This window comes from Gopherus evgoodei, chromosome 7 (assembly GCF_007399415.2).
Source record: "Gopherus evgoodei ecotype Sinaloan lineage chromosome 7, rGopEvg1_v1.p, whole genome shotgun sequence".
NCBI lineage: Eukaryota > Metazoa > Chordata > Testudines > Testudinidae > Gopherus > Gopherus evgoodei.
In genome coordinates this window covers 121,599,549-121,617,301 of record NC_044328.1, presented here as the reverse complement: position 1 = coordinate 121,617,301, position 17,753 = coordinate 121,599,549, and the positions used below count along the sequence as shown (strand labels likewise).

The following is a 17,753-nucleotide window of genomic DNA, read 5'->3' as shown; positions in this document are numbered from 1 at the left end:
AACAAGTGGCTCATTGTGATTGGCTCTCTCCTCCACCCAATCGGTCAGTGTTCTATGGATTAAAAATAAAGTTGCTGAAGGAAGGCAGAGTATCAGGGAGATGTTCCCATTTACAAAATAGTGATATTTTTATTCCTTGTCTTAAAGAGTTGAGGTTTCACACATTGCAGAGTTGACATTCACTTTGGCAGCACAGCTGATTCTGACAGCATGGACCAGTGATGCCACCCAAATGCCTCCCACTTGGGTGAGTAGGCCTTTCTCTAAGGTAAACAAAAAATGCAGCTCTGAATTGCTTCTAGTATGTGTGCTTAACCTGTCTGTACAATGTCTGTCTAAGTCTGAGTCTGATGAATGGTTTTTGTCTGACTTGTGAAAGTCAGGTATGTGTGGGAATAAGATGGATCTCTAAATAGAAAAGCTAATTTCTGGAATATTTTTTGGGGAAATTATTCTAGCCCGCTTGCTCTGCTATCTGATCTCAACGTGCTAAATAGTTCCTCTGTGTCATGCACATGCAGTATGCTATATTTTACAATTAACTGTTTTATGAGGGAAGACATGAGCTATCAGTCCTTTTGATGATTAAGATAACATAAGGATGAAGAACATTTTCCAGAGTTTCTTAGTTCATACTGTAGAGCACAAAAATATCCATCTGCATTATAAAACAAGAAACAAAATAGCATGCCCTCATAACCATTAGGTGAGGAGACACTTCTGTACTATTTAAAGACCATCATTGATTGCTGCAGTGGTTCTCAACTTTTTCCACATGCTGATCTGATGTAACAGCAGAAAGAAGTGTTGGGAGACCTGACCCATCTAGCCATTGTTGTGGTTGTGACTCTCCTGGTCCTCTTCTTGCCATTTCTCCACTCCCCCACCCACAGGTTGAGAACCTATGGATTCCAATATGAAGAAAAGCTGCCTTTGCAAGGTAATAGGAAATATGGGCCCAATTCTACAAAGGGTTAGTCAAATAAACCCCGATCCTGCTAGGTAATGCACGTGGACAGACCTCTTTGCTCCTGATGAATCTGACTGATGCCAACTGTGCAAAGGTCCTCTTGTATGCATCACATTGCAGTGTTAGGGTCATGAGTAGTCTTCCTTACCTTTTCACATATGTGCATTGAAATCAATGAATCTATTTGCATGAATAAGGAAAGGAGAACTAATGTGAATAAAGGTTTGAAGGATGCATAACTCTGTGTCCAGTTCTCCTTACTGAAAATTTACTCCCAGTAGGACATCTGGCGCAGGATAGACAATTTGGAAACACACATTTTAATCCTTAAACTGGCTGAAATTGAGAAAAGCTTGACAATGTATGGTATGTAATACTACAACAAAATGTAAACAGACCTATTCTACTCCACCCCCCATCCCCCAGCTCAACAAGAAGCACAGAAATCAGGTACAGTTGAGTCTACTGTGCCTTTTGCCAGACACAATATATTTTTTATTATAATAAAAAGTGTTGAATTTGCAAAGGAGACTAAAAGGCCTTAAAATATTTATAAGAGTATTACAATCTAACATTTTTACTGTATGGTCTTTTTTTAAGAAAAGAAATATAGGTCTGTCGCATCAATTTCAGCTTTACGTGGTTAGCAAAAAAAAAAAAAGAGAGAAAATAACAATTTAAATGCTGTTTCTGTAGTGTGGGCGATTCCATTACACTCAATGTAATTTTGACCATACGTGATTTTTGCTTTACGCGCCAACTGCAGAACGTAACCCCAGCGTAAGATGAGACAGACCTGTACACGAGTAGTTGTTGCATCTTTCTGAATCTTTTGTAAATTTCAGGGTTGATGCTCACATGGTATAAATCAAGGTATGTCTATATTGTATTCCCAGGTGGTATCTGTACTGCCATGGGTGTGATTGCAGCTCTAGTCGACCTACCCAAATTAGCTTTTACTGGAGTGGAACCCGGGGTAATTATTTGTGGAGCTAGCCTCCACCGAAGCATGTGCTTCCAAAGCATCACTGCTCTGGGATCTGAGCTAGCTAGATTAAAGCTAGTTAGGATACGTCTACTTGAGTTGCAATCACAACCCCTGTAGTACAGACATACTGTGCATTATAGGTGCACTGTTTTCAAGAACTATGTTGATTTGTACCCGATGAGGATCTGATCTTGTATACTTGCCACAAGGATGCCTGTTTTGGACCCTATAGGCACTGTATTTCTTCTGTACTGAAATCAGTGGGCCTGCTTGGAAATCTGTGAGCGCACATAGAAGGCAAATGCTGCCACAGAACAGGCCAGCTTCAGTATGTAAACCTCCCACACGAACGAGGAACTGATTGTATTTTCCTTTTTGCTCAATATGCAGATTCTCCACCCCTTGGTAGCTGAATTTCCATCCTTTTGTTGTCACACGTGTAATGTGTAATGTTCATTTCATTTTTATTAATCAGACCCCTTATCAGAAAAGAATAATACAGAGAGTGTTACAGACTATAGTAAGTGCCTCCAAGTTGGATACTGTCATTTTTTTATCTTTTGTGCATTTTTTTTTATCTTTTGTTCACTTATGTCTGTTTTCCAACACTGTTATTGCTTACAGTATTCTGCTCTTTACAAAAAATCACACAAACAAAAATTGGGAAAAAGCGTTACTGGCTATCTGTAGGGAAATTCTCCTCTAGAAGTGTGCATTCAATTTCTATTAATGCTAATTAGAATGAAGGAGCTCTTTCCTATAACTAATGAACAATAGGCATAACCTGATATTACATAATGATAGGCACACACATTAATACACCTTTGAATTGCAGTACCCTGTTAAAATGCATCATCTTACCCTGTTAAAATGCATCCTTTTCAAAATTCACTGGAGATTTTTTAGAGACCTTTATTGTAATTACATCTAGCATGGTTTCTAATTCACTTAATTTTCTTTTCTACCTAAACTGAGCATGTAAGTGTGTTTTAAGAGATTGTATAAATACATTTTTATTTATAAAATGATGTTATAGCATACATTATTAATAATACCCAACAATGTGTAATACATGTTTATATATGAATCCATTAGGAAGATGACTTAATATATATAATTCCTAAAAGAATATCCTAATTTGTCTTATGTTTGTGGATGGAGGGAAATCCATGTTGAATGCAATAGAGAGATTTATAAAAGCATGAGACTGACCCTGGGAAAAGCAATTATCACAGCTGGTATTTAGGAATTCTGTTTTCATCTGTTGCAAGGTAGGAAACAGGTTTTCATTCTTTATTGGCTGCAGCGGCATGTGAAATCATACAAACAGAATTTTCTTGGTAATGCTACACAGTTCTTCCAAAGGGACATGAGAAAATACACACAGCCCTGGTTAGCAAACACTCAAATTATTTCAAAAAATCTTATATCCTTTTTACTGTGTCAGTTTCCATTCAGACAGTTTGTGGGAATTCTGTCAATTGTTTCCCATTAGCGATAACAGACTTCAGAAATCTCCAAGGCAAGTTCCAGACAGTCACTGGTTTCGTGACAGGATTCCAAAATGCTGCAAATCAATGTTGCAGTCACAGGTACAGTCATTGTTGGAGTGGTTTTCACTGGAGGTATGGTGATATCTATAGGATGGACAGCACATGTTTATCAACCAATTTTCACAGGTATTAGGCAGCATTATAAGAAAGTCCCAAAATTGGCAGAACAAGCAGGCCAGGATAAGAGATGCACATTCATCTAAGAAAAAAGAACAAGAGTGAGATACAGGAAAGAGAGAGGGCTTGATTCACTACCAGAGCACTCCAAATTTAGGCAGCGTGACTACATTTAAATGAGACCAGAAGTCAGAGATCCCTGCAGACAACAAAACTAAGCTTAAAATATAATTTTGAAAAATGACAGCAGTAAAAACATATTACGTAAAATGATGTCCTGTGTTGTTTGGTCCGAATAGAAAAAACCCACCGTCCTTTTGGATGAAAGTATTCCATATGAGCGAAACTCACCCTTTGTACAGAGGGGTTTTAGTAGAGGGTTGATTGCCCTGGGCTGGTCCTCTGCATAGACGTGAATTTCACTCAGTGAGGATACTCTCCATTGTGCTACATTATTACAAAAAAGCACAATCATATCTCTAGTGTGATGCCAGCAATTCCACTCAAACACAGCATCTGCCATAGGCTACATAATAGATTTTCATTTTTTCAGATAGGAATTTGTAATTCAATGTAGAAAATCCTCAGTCCCAATCTTGTACCCCTTCTGCAGGCAAAACTTCCAGTGGAGATTTTGCCTGCATGTAAAGATTTCAGGATTGGGCTCTTGGTGTTGAAATCATATTCTCTGGGCTGTCAGCCCATCAGAGCATTTTAGGGCCTTAAACTAATGCTCACTAAAGCCGACAGAAGAGTTCCACTGACTTCAGTGGGAGTTGGATCAGGCCCTTAAAGTCCCTACTAAACGCTTAGTTATTAGTTGTTGATATGGAAAGGATCAATTAGGACGCGTACGGTGCTGTATAGCTGAATCACAGAATTAGACATGGCAGATGGATGAGGATTTAGATGAATTTATGTGAGAGAGCAGAACTCACTGTGGAGTGGTTGTAAAACAGCACAGATTAATCACAGGCTTCTAGACTGATTTTTAGAAGGAGTCTGATTTAATAGATTCACAGATTCTAAGACTAGAAGGAACCATTGTGATCATCTAGTCTGACTTCCTGTATAAAACAGGCCAGAGAACTTCCCCAGAATAACTTTCTCTAGCAGATCTTTTGGAAAAACACCCAGTTTTGATTTTAACAATTGTCAGTGATGCAGACACCAGTACAACCCTTGGTAAGTTATTCCAATGGTTAATTACGCTCACTGTTAACAAATTATGCCTTTATTTCCAGTCTGAATTTGCCTAGCCTTCAACATTCAGTGAATACTAGTTGCAACACTTACCAAAAGGGGGCAGAAAAGGACAGTACAGAGTAGAGTTAACACATTGCAGTTTGGTGTTCTATGCTCTGCCCAGGGTCACAGTTCACCTCTCTCGTAAATAGGCTTTTCACCTTCTAATTCACATGCTTGTTAATTTTTTAAAAAGGGGGGAAAACGTGGAAAAGAGTACCAAGTAGGAAAGATACATTTTAAAGGGAATCTTTTTCTTTCCAGCATTGTGTAAGGGAGTAACTCTTGCATATCAGCAAGCATCAGCCCCAGAAGACAAGCTCATGACTAGAGTAATTGTCCTGTAATGTTGCAGGTGCTTTGGCAGTCACTTCATATTTACAATATATATAAATGCCCCTAGAAGGTTTCCTTAATGTGCTCACCCAGGCTTTGATTTCCCTGTGCTCGGCCCCTACAATTGGAGCCAGATTTTCCAAACAGCTCAGCTCCCATTTGTTAGTGTTAAAGCAAGATAAGGTGTTCAGAGGCAAATCTGAACTATTTGGAAATTGGCAGAGATGCAGTTTGAGGTGTGGTGGATTCTGCCAATGATTTGCTCTTCCTGTGCATTCACTTATTTCAGAAACCATAACCTGACCTTTTCCCTTGGTCATTCACCTTTTTGTTTCTCTTTCTCTGTTGGCTCTTATTCCTAAACTATACTTGTGGTGATACCATGTCAGAATCCACACTTGACCAGGGCCGCCCGGAGGATTCAGGGAACCTGAGGTGTTCAGTGACGGGAGTCTCCTGCTGCCAAATTGCTGCCAAAGACCCAGGAAGGACCCCTCCCACCGCTGAATTGCCACTGACAATCTGTCCCGGGACCCGCTGCCAAAGTGCGGGAAGGACCCTCCGCCGCGAGTCTTAGGGGCACTTTGGAAGCGGGTCCCGGAGCGGAAGGACCCCCTGCCGCTGAAATTGCTGATGACGACCCGGAGCAGAAGCTCTGGGGGCCCCCGCAAGAGTTTTCCGGGGCCCCCGGAGTGAGTGAAGGACCCTGCTCCAAGGCACAAAAAAACTCCCCTGGGGGCCCCTGTGGGGTCCAGGGCCTGGGGCAATTGCCCCTCTTGTCGTCCCCCCCCCAGAGCCCTGCACTTGGACTGCACCCTGTAATGCCTAGCAACAAAGTTGTTTTTTTTTCCTCCTGAAGGATCAACACAAGTAATTATCACTGCCCAAATCTTTTCAACTGTTTTTTTTTCCTTTATTTTTTTATGGAAAATATTTCTCAGTAGTGAGAATTGTTTTCACTGGTACTTTCAGGAAAAAATATTGAATGTTATCACATTTCTTGCTCTAGTATGACAAACTGTCAGATCTTATTCAGCTGCATTTGTTCTGTTGTGGCATGATATATATCATGTAACATAATGCAACGTGACCAGTGAAGTTAACTGAGAGTTCACAGCCAGAAAGTTTCCAGAAGATTATTTTAAAAGCTTTCTTGATAAAAAAAAAGAACCATTCCAACTTCTTTATTTTTTAAAAAAAGTCTATTCAGCAGGTAGAATAAAGAATAAATAGCATGTGATTGAAATTCTTTCCATAAGTAGCATATCATTGGCAATGTTATCAATTTTAATACTTATTTCAATATGTCAAGATCTATTTAAGTTCAGACAAGCACAACTAACTTCCAGTCAGTTCTGAGAATGAGAATGACTAGATTTTGGTGATACTTTGTAAATTCATGCTTATATTTTTTCTGAGCAAATGAACTGAAAAATTAAGAAAAATGAAACATTTTATAAGGTGACACTGCTGCATTTAATTGTATGAAATTTGCAGTGTAGAAAATGTAATCAGTTTATCCAGTAGTCCATGGTGTAATTAAGACTATTCTTTTTAGGTATCTTATATTTATGAAATTTCCCCCTTGCACCTTGATAAGATATATCAAATTCAAAATAATACAGCAATTAGCGATCTTTTCAGCTTTTTCTAAAATAAAAAAATAAGATCTGTTTTCTAATAACACAGATTTTCCTGAATTTATTAACCTTACTGGTCCTCACATAATCTTCTGAGAATAGATATAGTTCTTAAGGGTCTACCCAGAAAAGGGACCACACAAAAAGCACAAGACTTTAATAATAAAGTAATGTTTCAGCACAAAGTCTGTGATGTGCAGTAAAGATGCTTTTAAATTTCCATCAGAGCACACACCATGAACTGTGCTAATGGATGTAACACATCTTCCAAATTCTGCATGTGTGAGGCTTTTTTGTTCTGTTTTAAGTGGGGTAATGTATATAAATAATAGATATTAGCAATTAAGCATACATTCCTATGCATTCATTTATATATTTGAAAATAAATTAGCCACAAACTGCACAAAAGAAGATGCAATCTCCTGTTTTCTCTTCTGTTTTCCCTGATGCTTGTGAAAGGCATTATTACATTTATCTCAGTGAGAACAATGACCTCAGCTCTCAATTTCTACATTACTAGATTAATTACCACAAAAGAACTATTCTGAATAGTGTTCCGGATCTGCCTTTGCTCTACATTTTCTTGCTCTTCATGGCTTGTGGATGTCAATCCATCCTTAATTCGTACTGCTGAGTCTTGGTATGGGCCTGATCCAAATCTCATTGAAGTCATGGGTGTCTTCTCCATTGACATCAGTGGACTATGGATCAGACTCTCCTAGAGCAATTTCTGCAAAGTCAGCCAAATTCTTCTTTCAGTTATAGCCAGGTAACACTGCTGGCTTCAGCGGGGTTCACTGGCTTTAGGGTGTTTCCATGGCTGTATCAGAGAATAGGAATTGGCCATATGTGTGCCTAATAATCAGCTACGATAACTAGTCAGAATAGATTGAATGAAGTGTTCAGTGACAAACACAAATCTTGAGTTTCCTTGGTTTTCTTGGCTTAGGTCCAGTTCTTAACATTCTTAATTGAGCACAGATTGTTTTCGTTAATTTCCTTTGCTTTTCATTTTTTAACTGTGTGAAATCTGTTATTTACTTCACATATCTACCACTCCTGTGTACCAGTAACAATTTACGAGACCTTTCCTGTAATCACTACACAGGTAAAGCACTCATTTGTGTTGGAACTGCTGGATCAGTCCCCCTTAATGGAATAACTACTTCACCTCTTTAAAGAAGATTGAATGCACTCCAATATCGCTAGAAGTATATGAAGCACTACAATTATTACAGAATCAGCAATACAATATATCATAATGGTTCCTTTGGAGCATTGTGGTTTATTGTGTTGATCTGTACTTAGTAGTTTTTAATTCAAGGATCATTAACGTGATACAGCTGACACGTTTCATTTATATTGAATAAAATCCTCCCCAATGCTTTATTATAAAATGTCCACATAAGGAACTTTAGTCTATGGAACAAGAACATCACAGATATTTCATTGGGGTGTATCATGTCTATGAGCATATTTAGGACTAGAACCTCAGCTGCTGTAAATCAGCGTAACTTCATTGACTTCAGTGTCGTTATGCTGGTTTACACAAGATGTAGTCTGTACTAAGGCTACAGACCCTGGGTGTTCTGCTTTGGTGCCTGGATACATAAAGGATAGTGAAATTCTTATGAAAACCAATGATTGTGTTGGCACATTAATGACTTGTGTAATAATGAAAGAGAAAGAAATAATTTGTTTCTTCATGTAAAAGAAAAACAACCCCAAATAATAGCCACATGCACGTTTTGGACTAGCAACCACATACATTTCCTTTTAGAAAGTGTGAACATTTCTTTGGGTTAGAGGTGCACTCGCAAAGTACACAAAAACCAGGCAAGTTCTGTATTTTAACAGCCTTATATAGCATTTTGCTTTCAAGTTGGGAGAAAACAAGTTTTAAAAAACCCAGTCATGTGACATACTGAGATAAACATTAGTATTTTGCATATATAGGGTCATATTGGTTAGCAAAGGCAGGCCAGAATCACAAGCCTTAAGGCCATGCTTCACTTAGGTTCAGTAGCACATGCCTATATTGAAGCACATTGAAGTCAGTGGTGCTACTACCAGGCTTAGTTAGGCAAATGTCTAAGTACCATGTCGAATCAGGGCTCAAAAGCAGCATAAGCAGGAGGCTGGATTCTGCATAAGTAGGAGCAGAATACGAAAAGGCCTCTTCACTGAGATCCTCTGTGAGTCCTTGCAGCAGGCTCACAGCAGCAGAATTGGGACTGGGTGGGGGGAAAGGAAGGGAGAAGGAATGGACCCACAACTATATGTATCCAGTAGGCAAGCCACTGTGCATAAGGGGTGTTCTGTGCTCATAGGTGCAGCTGCAGTAGCAATAACAATGCCATTCTGCTGCCTGGGGAGAAGAAGTCTGTTCCTCGAATGCCTACTGAGCATCCTTATGCAAAGACTATTTCCTAAGACCCACGCACAGGCACAGACATGTCCCCACTGGACTTAAATTCTTGTATTATGACCTGGCAATAAGAACCCTCATGTCATGGCCATTTTAAAGCAATCTTCCTTAGATTCCCAACTCTACTGTAAACAATCTCTAGGACATCTCATGATAGCTTTGTTTCAATTCTTGAACTTCCTAGCCAATGTTTAAGCAAGTGTTTCAGCTGAAATAGGGCACTCTTTAAATGGATATTATCTAGAAATCTGCTTACACTTAATCTGTTTTACAAAACATACCATCACTGTCTCTCTGATGAACTGATGCATCATTTTCGATATAGGTGAACTGTGTCCTGCACTTCTCAAGGGAAGATAATGATGATGTACTAGAGTCTGACAATTTCTTCTCATCTTTGGTGTCCTTGGATGGAGCATCTGTGGTGCTGAATTCCGACACTGAACTCATAATGCCTTTCATAGGTTTCTTGTCTTTATGTTTTTCACTTGTAAGCTGGATATCTGGGGGAAGGGAATAGAAGGTCTATATGTATTGCTAAGCCAATGGACCAAAGGAATGACATTTTCAGATTTTCCCAACCTGTGGACCCAATCCTATGAACCCTTATTCCCCAGCCTTGGCCTTACTCCTCATAGTTGTCCCAATGACTTCAATGGGAGTATTTGCCTGGGAAAAGTGTATTAAAAATTTAAGGGTTTGCAGGCTTACAGTTTAAGGTATCTTCTTACATCCAGAGAATTCACTGGAAAAACGATCATGGACTTCAATGGGGCATGATCAAACTAGGCTATACAGACTTTTATTCAAATGGAATCAAATTGGAGTGGTATGCTAGCCATTGCAACTATGATTCTTGGTAGTAGACTAGGAGGCACAAAAGTTATCTTACTACTTTTCAACTGCATCACTGTTTTCTTTAGACTGGCAGCCAGCTACATGATGTACAATGGCATGTAGGTGGTATCTTTGTGCAGCTGGGACAGCATGGATTGTTCTTTTGCCATGACTCATAATTTTGTTGCAAAGAGAGCCAGGTGGTTTCTGATTAGAACCCTTACGCTGTGTTTCAGGACTTCATTTTCATTTGTGCCTTGGATGTTCTAGTTCTGGGGACTAAAAGATGGGTTAATTCACATGCTACAATAATGTGAGAGATGCAGCTTAAAAACCAGGGGGAAAATTATGACTTTCCAAATAGGTCTTAATTTTAAGGACCAATTAGGGAATTGTTTAAGATAATTTTGAGCTCAGTCTAACCTTGAGGAATGTCTTGGGCACTAGTAAACTTGCTCTGATATCTGCTTTCTACTTGCTCTCCAAAATGACCAAAAGGCCAAGAAACATAACTAATAGTCAGTCTCACTGGTACTGGAATGATAAAACCTCATCAACTCTTATCTCCAGTCGATTAACACTGGCACCTCACATCACACAGAGCCTTACTTTTTATCTAACCTAAATCTCATGATATGCTTCCTCTTAAGCTATATACAGAAAATCAATCTCTACAAACAGCTCAGTTTTGCAACATTTAATTCTAAGAAGAGCTGTAAAGGTTTTTGAGTAACTGGGCTGCCTTCTGTGGCAAGGGTCCAGAAAGAGATCCTGCATATCATTTTCCCCCCACGTGCTTTTGCTCCGTACTGTATAATAAAGAGCAGCTAAGAAAAAGGTTGATAGCTAGAGAAACCTTGATGATTATAGAGATTGCAGTAGCTATTTACTTACAGAATTAATTAACAATCAGTTTAAATTATCACACATAGTCAGCCTGCATGTAATTTAAATTGCCTGTACATGAAGTAATTCACAGAGACCAAAAAGTTGGCTAGAGGTTGGTGAAGTATAAGAACATGGGGAGAATATAAATGTTGAAGTACGGGGCTGTATATTTGACTTTCTAACTTGATCCCTTTTTAAAGTTTTTTTTTTTAAAAAAAGAAGGACAAGGTACATTACGAAGGAATTCTGGAGTAAAATCCCTCCTTTGTCCACATAGGCTTCTAAGGGAGCAGAGCTGTTGTTGATAAAACTATTTTCATTATTACCAAGGGGTGCACACTCCATAGCTTCGGTAGCTCCTTGCCTCCCTTCGTTCCCTCCACCAAGTTTCCAGTATGCCACCCTCCTATCCCCTGCCATTTCAGGAACTTCCTGCAACTCTCCCCCCATCCTCTCTGCCAGAGGTTCTGTGTGCCCCTCATTGCCCCCTCCTGACATACCCAGGGTCCCCCATTTCCCCCCCATACTAGCTGCTCTATGTATACCCCATTCCACTTCACTCCATGGCAGGGCTGTGTGCCCCCATGCCATGGGTTCTGTATGCCCCCTTTCCCCATACCATGTACCCCCAATCTCCCTCCCCCCAGAGGTTCTTTGTTCCCCTCATTCTCTCCTCCACCCACTCCCGGGACCTCATTTCCACCCATGACTTCACGTTAGCCCCATTCCCCTCTTTCCTGCTGTGCACCCCATTCCAACATGCTAGGCACTGTAGAAACAGAACAAAAAGACGGTCTCGGCTCCAAAGGGGCTTACAATTCAGGCAAAAAACCAAAGACAACAGGCAAACAAAGGAGCACAAGGAAACAATAAGGCAGTATTGATCATCATACTAGACAGTGCTCGCAGCACACCCACTGCTTAGCTGTTTGTCAAGTTTTTTTGTGAGCATCAGGGCAAAAGAAACTTTAAGGAGGATTTGAGGAAGGACAATGAGGGAAGCTTGGCAGGTGTTAGGGGAGCTCCTCCCGAAGTTTGATGGGCAGCACAGGGGAGGGCTTGTTTGAAATTAACAAGTGGGCAATGAAGGACTACATCATTGGCAGAGCAGAAATGGATTTTGCTAGTTAATAATATACTCTTCCTGAAGGTAACATCTCTTCCACATCAGCTGCATAAAATCGAACATTTATCGATTCATTGTCCAGCCTGGTCAGTCTAGAATGCAGTAAAATTGACTATCTTGGAGTGTATTATAAGTGCATGAACTGGCATTTTCCACTTTACATAGATGAGAGACTAATCAAAAATTTCTCTGCCATTTTTATTTGATGACACTGTACTATGCAGTTATATTCAAGTAGGAAGGCTTTTAAAAAAAAAAAGAGGATGCACAAATAGCGCTATCAGATCTCGGGAGGAAGCAATTTATTTTTAATGTATGGTAAACTTTTCTCCGACATGGGTTTTAGTGCATAGTCCACACCATAGTTATCTGACAAAGCAAGTAAAAGATGTGAGCCTCAATATTAGTTGATAAGTACTGTGATAAGTACTCTCTGGTATCCAGCGTGTTGACTTAAACTGGAGTTGCACAGGTGTATCTGAGCAGAATTTAGTTTTCTGTGGGTTACAGAAATGTTCTGAAATGTTAGAACATGTTCAGGAAAGTGAAAATGTACAGGCAAATATGGAAGTCTCTACACCAGCAACCTGATGGTGCTTCCATAAAGTTAAAGGCAACGCTCCCATGATTCCAGTCAAACTTAGAATTAGCTGTGTGTAGCACAGCTATCTTGTTCAAACTATAATGTAGGTGTGCAGATATAGATACAGATACAGATATAGATATGGAAATGTGGAAGTAGGTCCATATGCGTGTGAATCTATTTTGATGAGTTGCTGATGATAGACCCACCTACAAATGAAGAAATATTGGCTCTCTTACATTAAAGTATATTTTGTTTCATTTGAATCTTTAGCATCTTCTAAAATAAATTCTCATTTGAAAGCCTGGTTTTCAAAAAAGGCCAGTAATCAGACACCATCAATGTTTCCCCCTCAGTTGATGGTCATGACCAATTGCAGTCACAAGGGATAGAATTGAGACAATTATCTGTATTGTGGGTGCAAAAGACATTCATTCTCACAGGTCACTCAGGCCCCAATCTTGCAAACAGATCCATATGGGCAGACCGCTCCATATCCACTCTGAGACCCATTGATTTCAGAATGTGCAGATCCAGAAGTCCATCCCTATGCAGAGCTGCTTGCAAGACTGAGCCTAGTTAGAATTTTGATTTCTATCATTTGCACCAGCATTTGTTGGTGATTATAAACGAGTGTTTGACTGCAAATAATCCACTCACCCTCACAATACACTTATTCCTTCAATGAACTAGACTGAAAATCAGATGGAAATAGTCAATAAGTGCCAGTCTGACATTTATTGCATCCACAGACGGCTAGTATTCATGCCTTCAAGTTTTATCCTTGAAGTGCGGTTTGAGGAAAAATCAAAACCAGAAATATAAATGCATAGACACACCTGAATTTCTCAGTACAGCACCATCAAACAAAAGAGTAACAAAAGATGCCACTCAAGGACTTCTCTGTTTTTTGAAGAATACGACATCTTTGAAAATACAGTACATTTTTGGTGTCAGTCTCTCCTCCTAAGTAATATATACTTGTCTTGGACAGCTAGATCAAGTCATTGATGCAATCACCATAGCAAGCAACTTGCTATGGCAAGCAGGATCCTTGCTTCCAGAAAACAGTGCCATGGGGGAGAATGCAGTGTACCATTATAGGTCTCCATTTCATTTTTGTGTAATTACCTTAAGTCCATCTGTGGCTCTATCTGCATTATGTCTTTTTCAATTTAATGTTTGCACAAAGTGTCTAAAGAAATAAAGATTATGCTAGACCAGCATAAAAAAGTGGTTAGCATTTTTTTTAATAGTTTGATACTATAATGGTCAGTAATGGGTTTAGTGCTTGGAAAAATAATGAAGCCAATAATCTTTAAAATATATTATGTGCAGTTATATTATTTATTATCAATTTGAAAGTGAATATAAAAAATAACTTACAATTAGAGATTGTCAGGAGGGCAAATCCCATTGCCACCTTCTAAATATGTGTGTAGCACAGCTATCATATACCCATATATGCCTGTGTTTTTAACAGTCATATCAAACTTCAACAAACTATCCACTAAAACAAATCAAGAGGGGGTGGGGAAAGAAACGCACCCTGATGAAGTCGTCTCTGTACCATATACCTCCTCCGGTCAATCTGTGCAGCCATAGACTGTACCAGAAGCTTCAGAGGAAAGCGTTAACCACCCCCACTACCAATGTGCAATCTTGCAATAACATCCCTATGGAGCAAGTTTCTTCCTAAGCCCAGGAAGTTAGTGGTTGGCCTAAATCCTGAAGCATAAGGGTTGAAACCTCTCATACATTTTTAATATTAAAGCTGATGTTGTTTTTAATATCCCTGTGGATGTCCAATCCTTTTTAGAATCAAACTAAGATCTTTGTCTTAATATCATGTGGCAAAGAGTTCCACTGGTTAATTATGTATTATGTGAAAATTTTCCATCAATTTTAAATATTTTACTTTTTTATTTTATTAAGAGTCACCATGTTCTTGTATCAGGAGAAAAGGTAAAAAAAGGAATGCCTGGCTGATCTTCTTTATCCCAATTTGCATTACCTCTGTCATTCTGTCTATCTAATTTATCATTCATCCATCACTGTAGTAGCTATGTGCCATGTCCATTCAATCCCTAGATGAAGTAGGCAGGACTACATTGGACCTGAAGGAAAATAACTCTTGTGTTTTTAATGTTTTGAACTGAGCTCAGTTGGCTTGAATAGAGTCACAGCAAAAGTAAAACCAAAAGCCAAGGTTTGTGTTGCCATGTGAAAAGGTGGAACTTTCTAGCTCTTTTAACTGACTTCAGTTTGGTCTGTTTTCCCACCAGCCACTGCCTTACAGAGGTACAGGGAATTTGAAGGCTAGGAAAGGAGGGGAGTCTGCAGGATTACAATGAGAATATGGGAAGGCTATGGAGTCTTACCAAGAATCTAAACATACACATCCTCAGTACCAAACACTAGGTGAACTTCACTTGAGGTTTTGAAATGTTCAGCAAAGAAGCCTTTCAGGGGAGATGGGGGAGGTCCTGCAATTCTGCCACCAAGCCACCTGCCTCCATATCTTACCTGCTGTGGCAGGTCTTCTGGGGGACTAGAGGAGCAGGCCCATTATCTCTGATGTCTTCCAGGAGCCAGTCACTGCAGGGGCAGCTGTATGGAACTCCTCCCTCTCTGTGCTGGATTGTCATCACCTCCCACAGTGCAGTCTAAAGGCTGACTAGCGAGCATACTCCTCCCAGAGCAACAAGATCTTAGGTGAGGAGGTCCTGCTGTTATGGTCCTTTAAATCTTACTGTATTTTGTGTGCATTAAGAACTCTGAAATTCCATATCTTCCACAAGATCATTCCCTGTTCCCTCAAAGTATTCACAGTGGCAATGAGTAAACACACCTTAATAGAACTGTTCTGGTTAATTTCAAAGAAAGTGAGAGAAAGAGAGAGAGCTGCAACTGTTCTAAAACCCAACTGTTAAAGAAAAGTATATTCTTGGCCATTTTTACTGTCTCATGCTGACCATATTTTACTGGGTTCAGGCTTTAGGATACAAGGGATTTAGAAACTGCTTATTTTGCCGCATGGAAGCAAGGCTGAAAATACATGTTGGACTTCTCATGATATCATGAAATTGTGAGAGCTCCTCTCTTCTGATTTATGATGATGGATTAGTAATTCACAGAACTTTGGGTTTACTGGTTTTTGCTGTGGGAAGGGTAAAGCTAATGGTGTGATCTCTGTAGAGGGATTTTTGACCCTATCACATAAATTCTTAGTTCATGAATCAGTGACCAGATAGACTCTAAAGTCTTCTATTGATTCATTATAAGTCTATCACAGTGCTGGGCCAAAGTATTTTGGCCCAGATCCTAAAGTCTGACAGGAGATGTATGATTAACCCCATCCCATCCACTTCCATTAATACTTCTTACAAATGATACAGATATTCTAAAAATTAATTAAGCCAATATATAGTATAGAACTTTAACTGGTTTAACATTCAACCCTCACATCGCGCCACAAAAAACCCAGCAACAACATTTGTTTCCACCTTCAACATTTTGTATTGCATTTTGAATTTTAATGTGATGAATGAAAATGAGGTTTGGGGGTTTTTTAAATATTGAAATCTGTTCAAAGAATGGTTGAATGTACTTCCCTTTACTAACCTAGATTCAGGAAGTGAGAACAGCTGAGCACAGAAACAGGAGGGAGGCAAATGCGGAATGAAAAAATGTGTGAGGAATAGATGATATAGGAGGAAAATATAGAGGAAAGTCATTGGGTTAGTACCAAAGCCTTCTCACCTAGTGAGATAAAAATACTTGTGCACCATGGGTCAGATGGATCACTCATTATAATATCCTTTTCCCCTCTCCCTGGCCTTTATTTGCAGAGGCTTATTATGCATGTGCTTAACTTTATGCAGTGTGATTTGATGACAATGTCTTTGCAGGACTCCAACCACCTTGCTGCAAGGCAGAGGCCTGAGCTTCTCCTCCATCTGGTAGGTGGAGAATGGGGGTGTGGGGAAGGGCTCTGTGAGCTGCACTTTAATGGTAAAAGAGCTGAATATGGCTTGAAAGCCACACTTTGGCACCTGCATCATATACCTTCACGGCTATCCACACTATATGAATATTATACAGCCATCCTTACAGCGAGTAGTGCCTCTCTCCTGGAGCAATCCCCATGAAGTCAATGGACTACTCAAGGAAAAAGTATAACTCCAGTGAGTTAAAGGGGCAGAAGCTGGTCCAAGAGTGAAATTCACTAATTGGCACACCCTGCTAGGATACAACAGGGGACTACTGCACTGTACTCCACACTAGCCCGCCTATGCTGGCACGTGGCATATACAGTTGCAATGGGCAGAAGGAGCCAGTTAATAGGGGTTTGGCATGGGCTCCCCAAGACAGTTCAGATATTGGAACTAATAGCCATGAGGGACTTCCCTGCACCTTACTCTTGTATTGGGAATAGATTTCTATGGCCAAGAACTTGCAAAGTGGTTAGTGATTTTGAGTGTCCAAAATGAACATGGAAGGGGTCTAATTTTCATAAAGTGCTGCACACCCCCCTCTGAGATTTCTCAAGTTGGGTACCCAAAATCACTAGTCCACTTTGAAAATCCTGTTTCTATGTCCCTAACTCCTTTAAATTGCCTGTGTTTAGGCCTATTTACTCTGGCTCTGTGGCAGCTTAAAGATGGAAGAGGTGAAGGTCAAACCTCTGGTCATGTGCGGCAACTCCCTTTGAAGTAAATGGGGAGCCATAGCATAGATCTAAGCATAAAATTAGGCCCAAACTATAAGTTTACGCTGGCTCCCAACTTCATGAATGCCAAGACAGTAAAAGGCTCCATCCGAGTGATCTGATGCAACACTATATTTTTATTCTTAATTTAAGGCACACATGCAGTGGGAGCAGACTTGTTTTCCTCACTCTCAAATCAACCCTCCTCCCGGAGTTGATAACATCAGCATAAAATGTTGCTCTCATCCCACAAACGAGAGAGACAGCTGAAAATATATGTCATAAAATACACAACCTATGTCTTTCTGACTTTTCAGTGGCTGTTTTTTAA

The 17,753-nt window shown here is 39.7% G+C and overlaps 1 protein-coding gene across 1 annotated transcript in view; it reads right to left on the bottom strand.

The window, feature by feature from the left end:
• Positions 1-3,495: 3,495 nt before the first annotated feature.
• Positions 3,496-17,753, bottom strand: part of MDFIC2 (MyoD family inhibitor domain containing 2) — a 51,790-nt gene continuing 37,532 nt past the window's right edge. The window contains exons 3-4 of the mRNA XM_030570808.1: positions 9,559-9,780; positions 3,496-3,710 (exon numbers count right to left, since the gene is read on the bottom strand). Of these exons, the coding sequence (XP_030426668.1) occupies positions 3,496-3,710; positions 9,559-9,780 (437 nt within the window). The remainder of the gene's footprint in view (positions 3,711-9,558; positions 9,781-17,753) is intronic.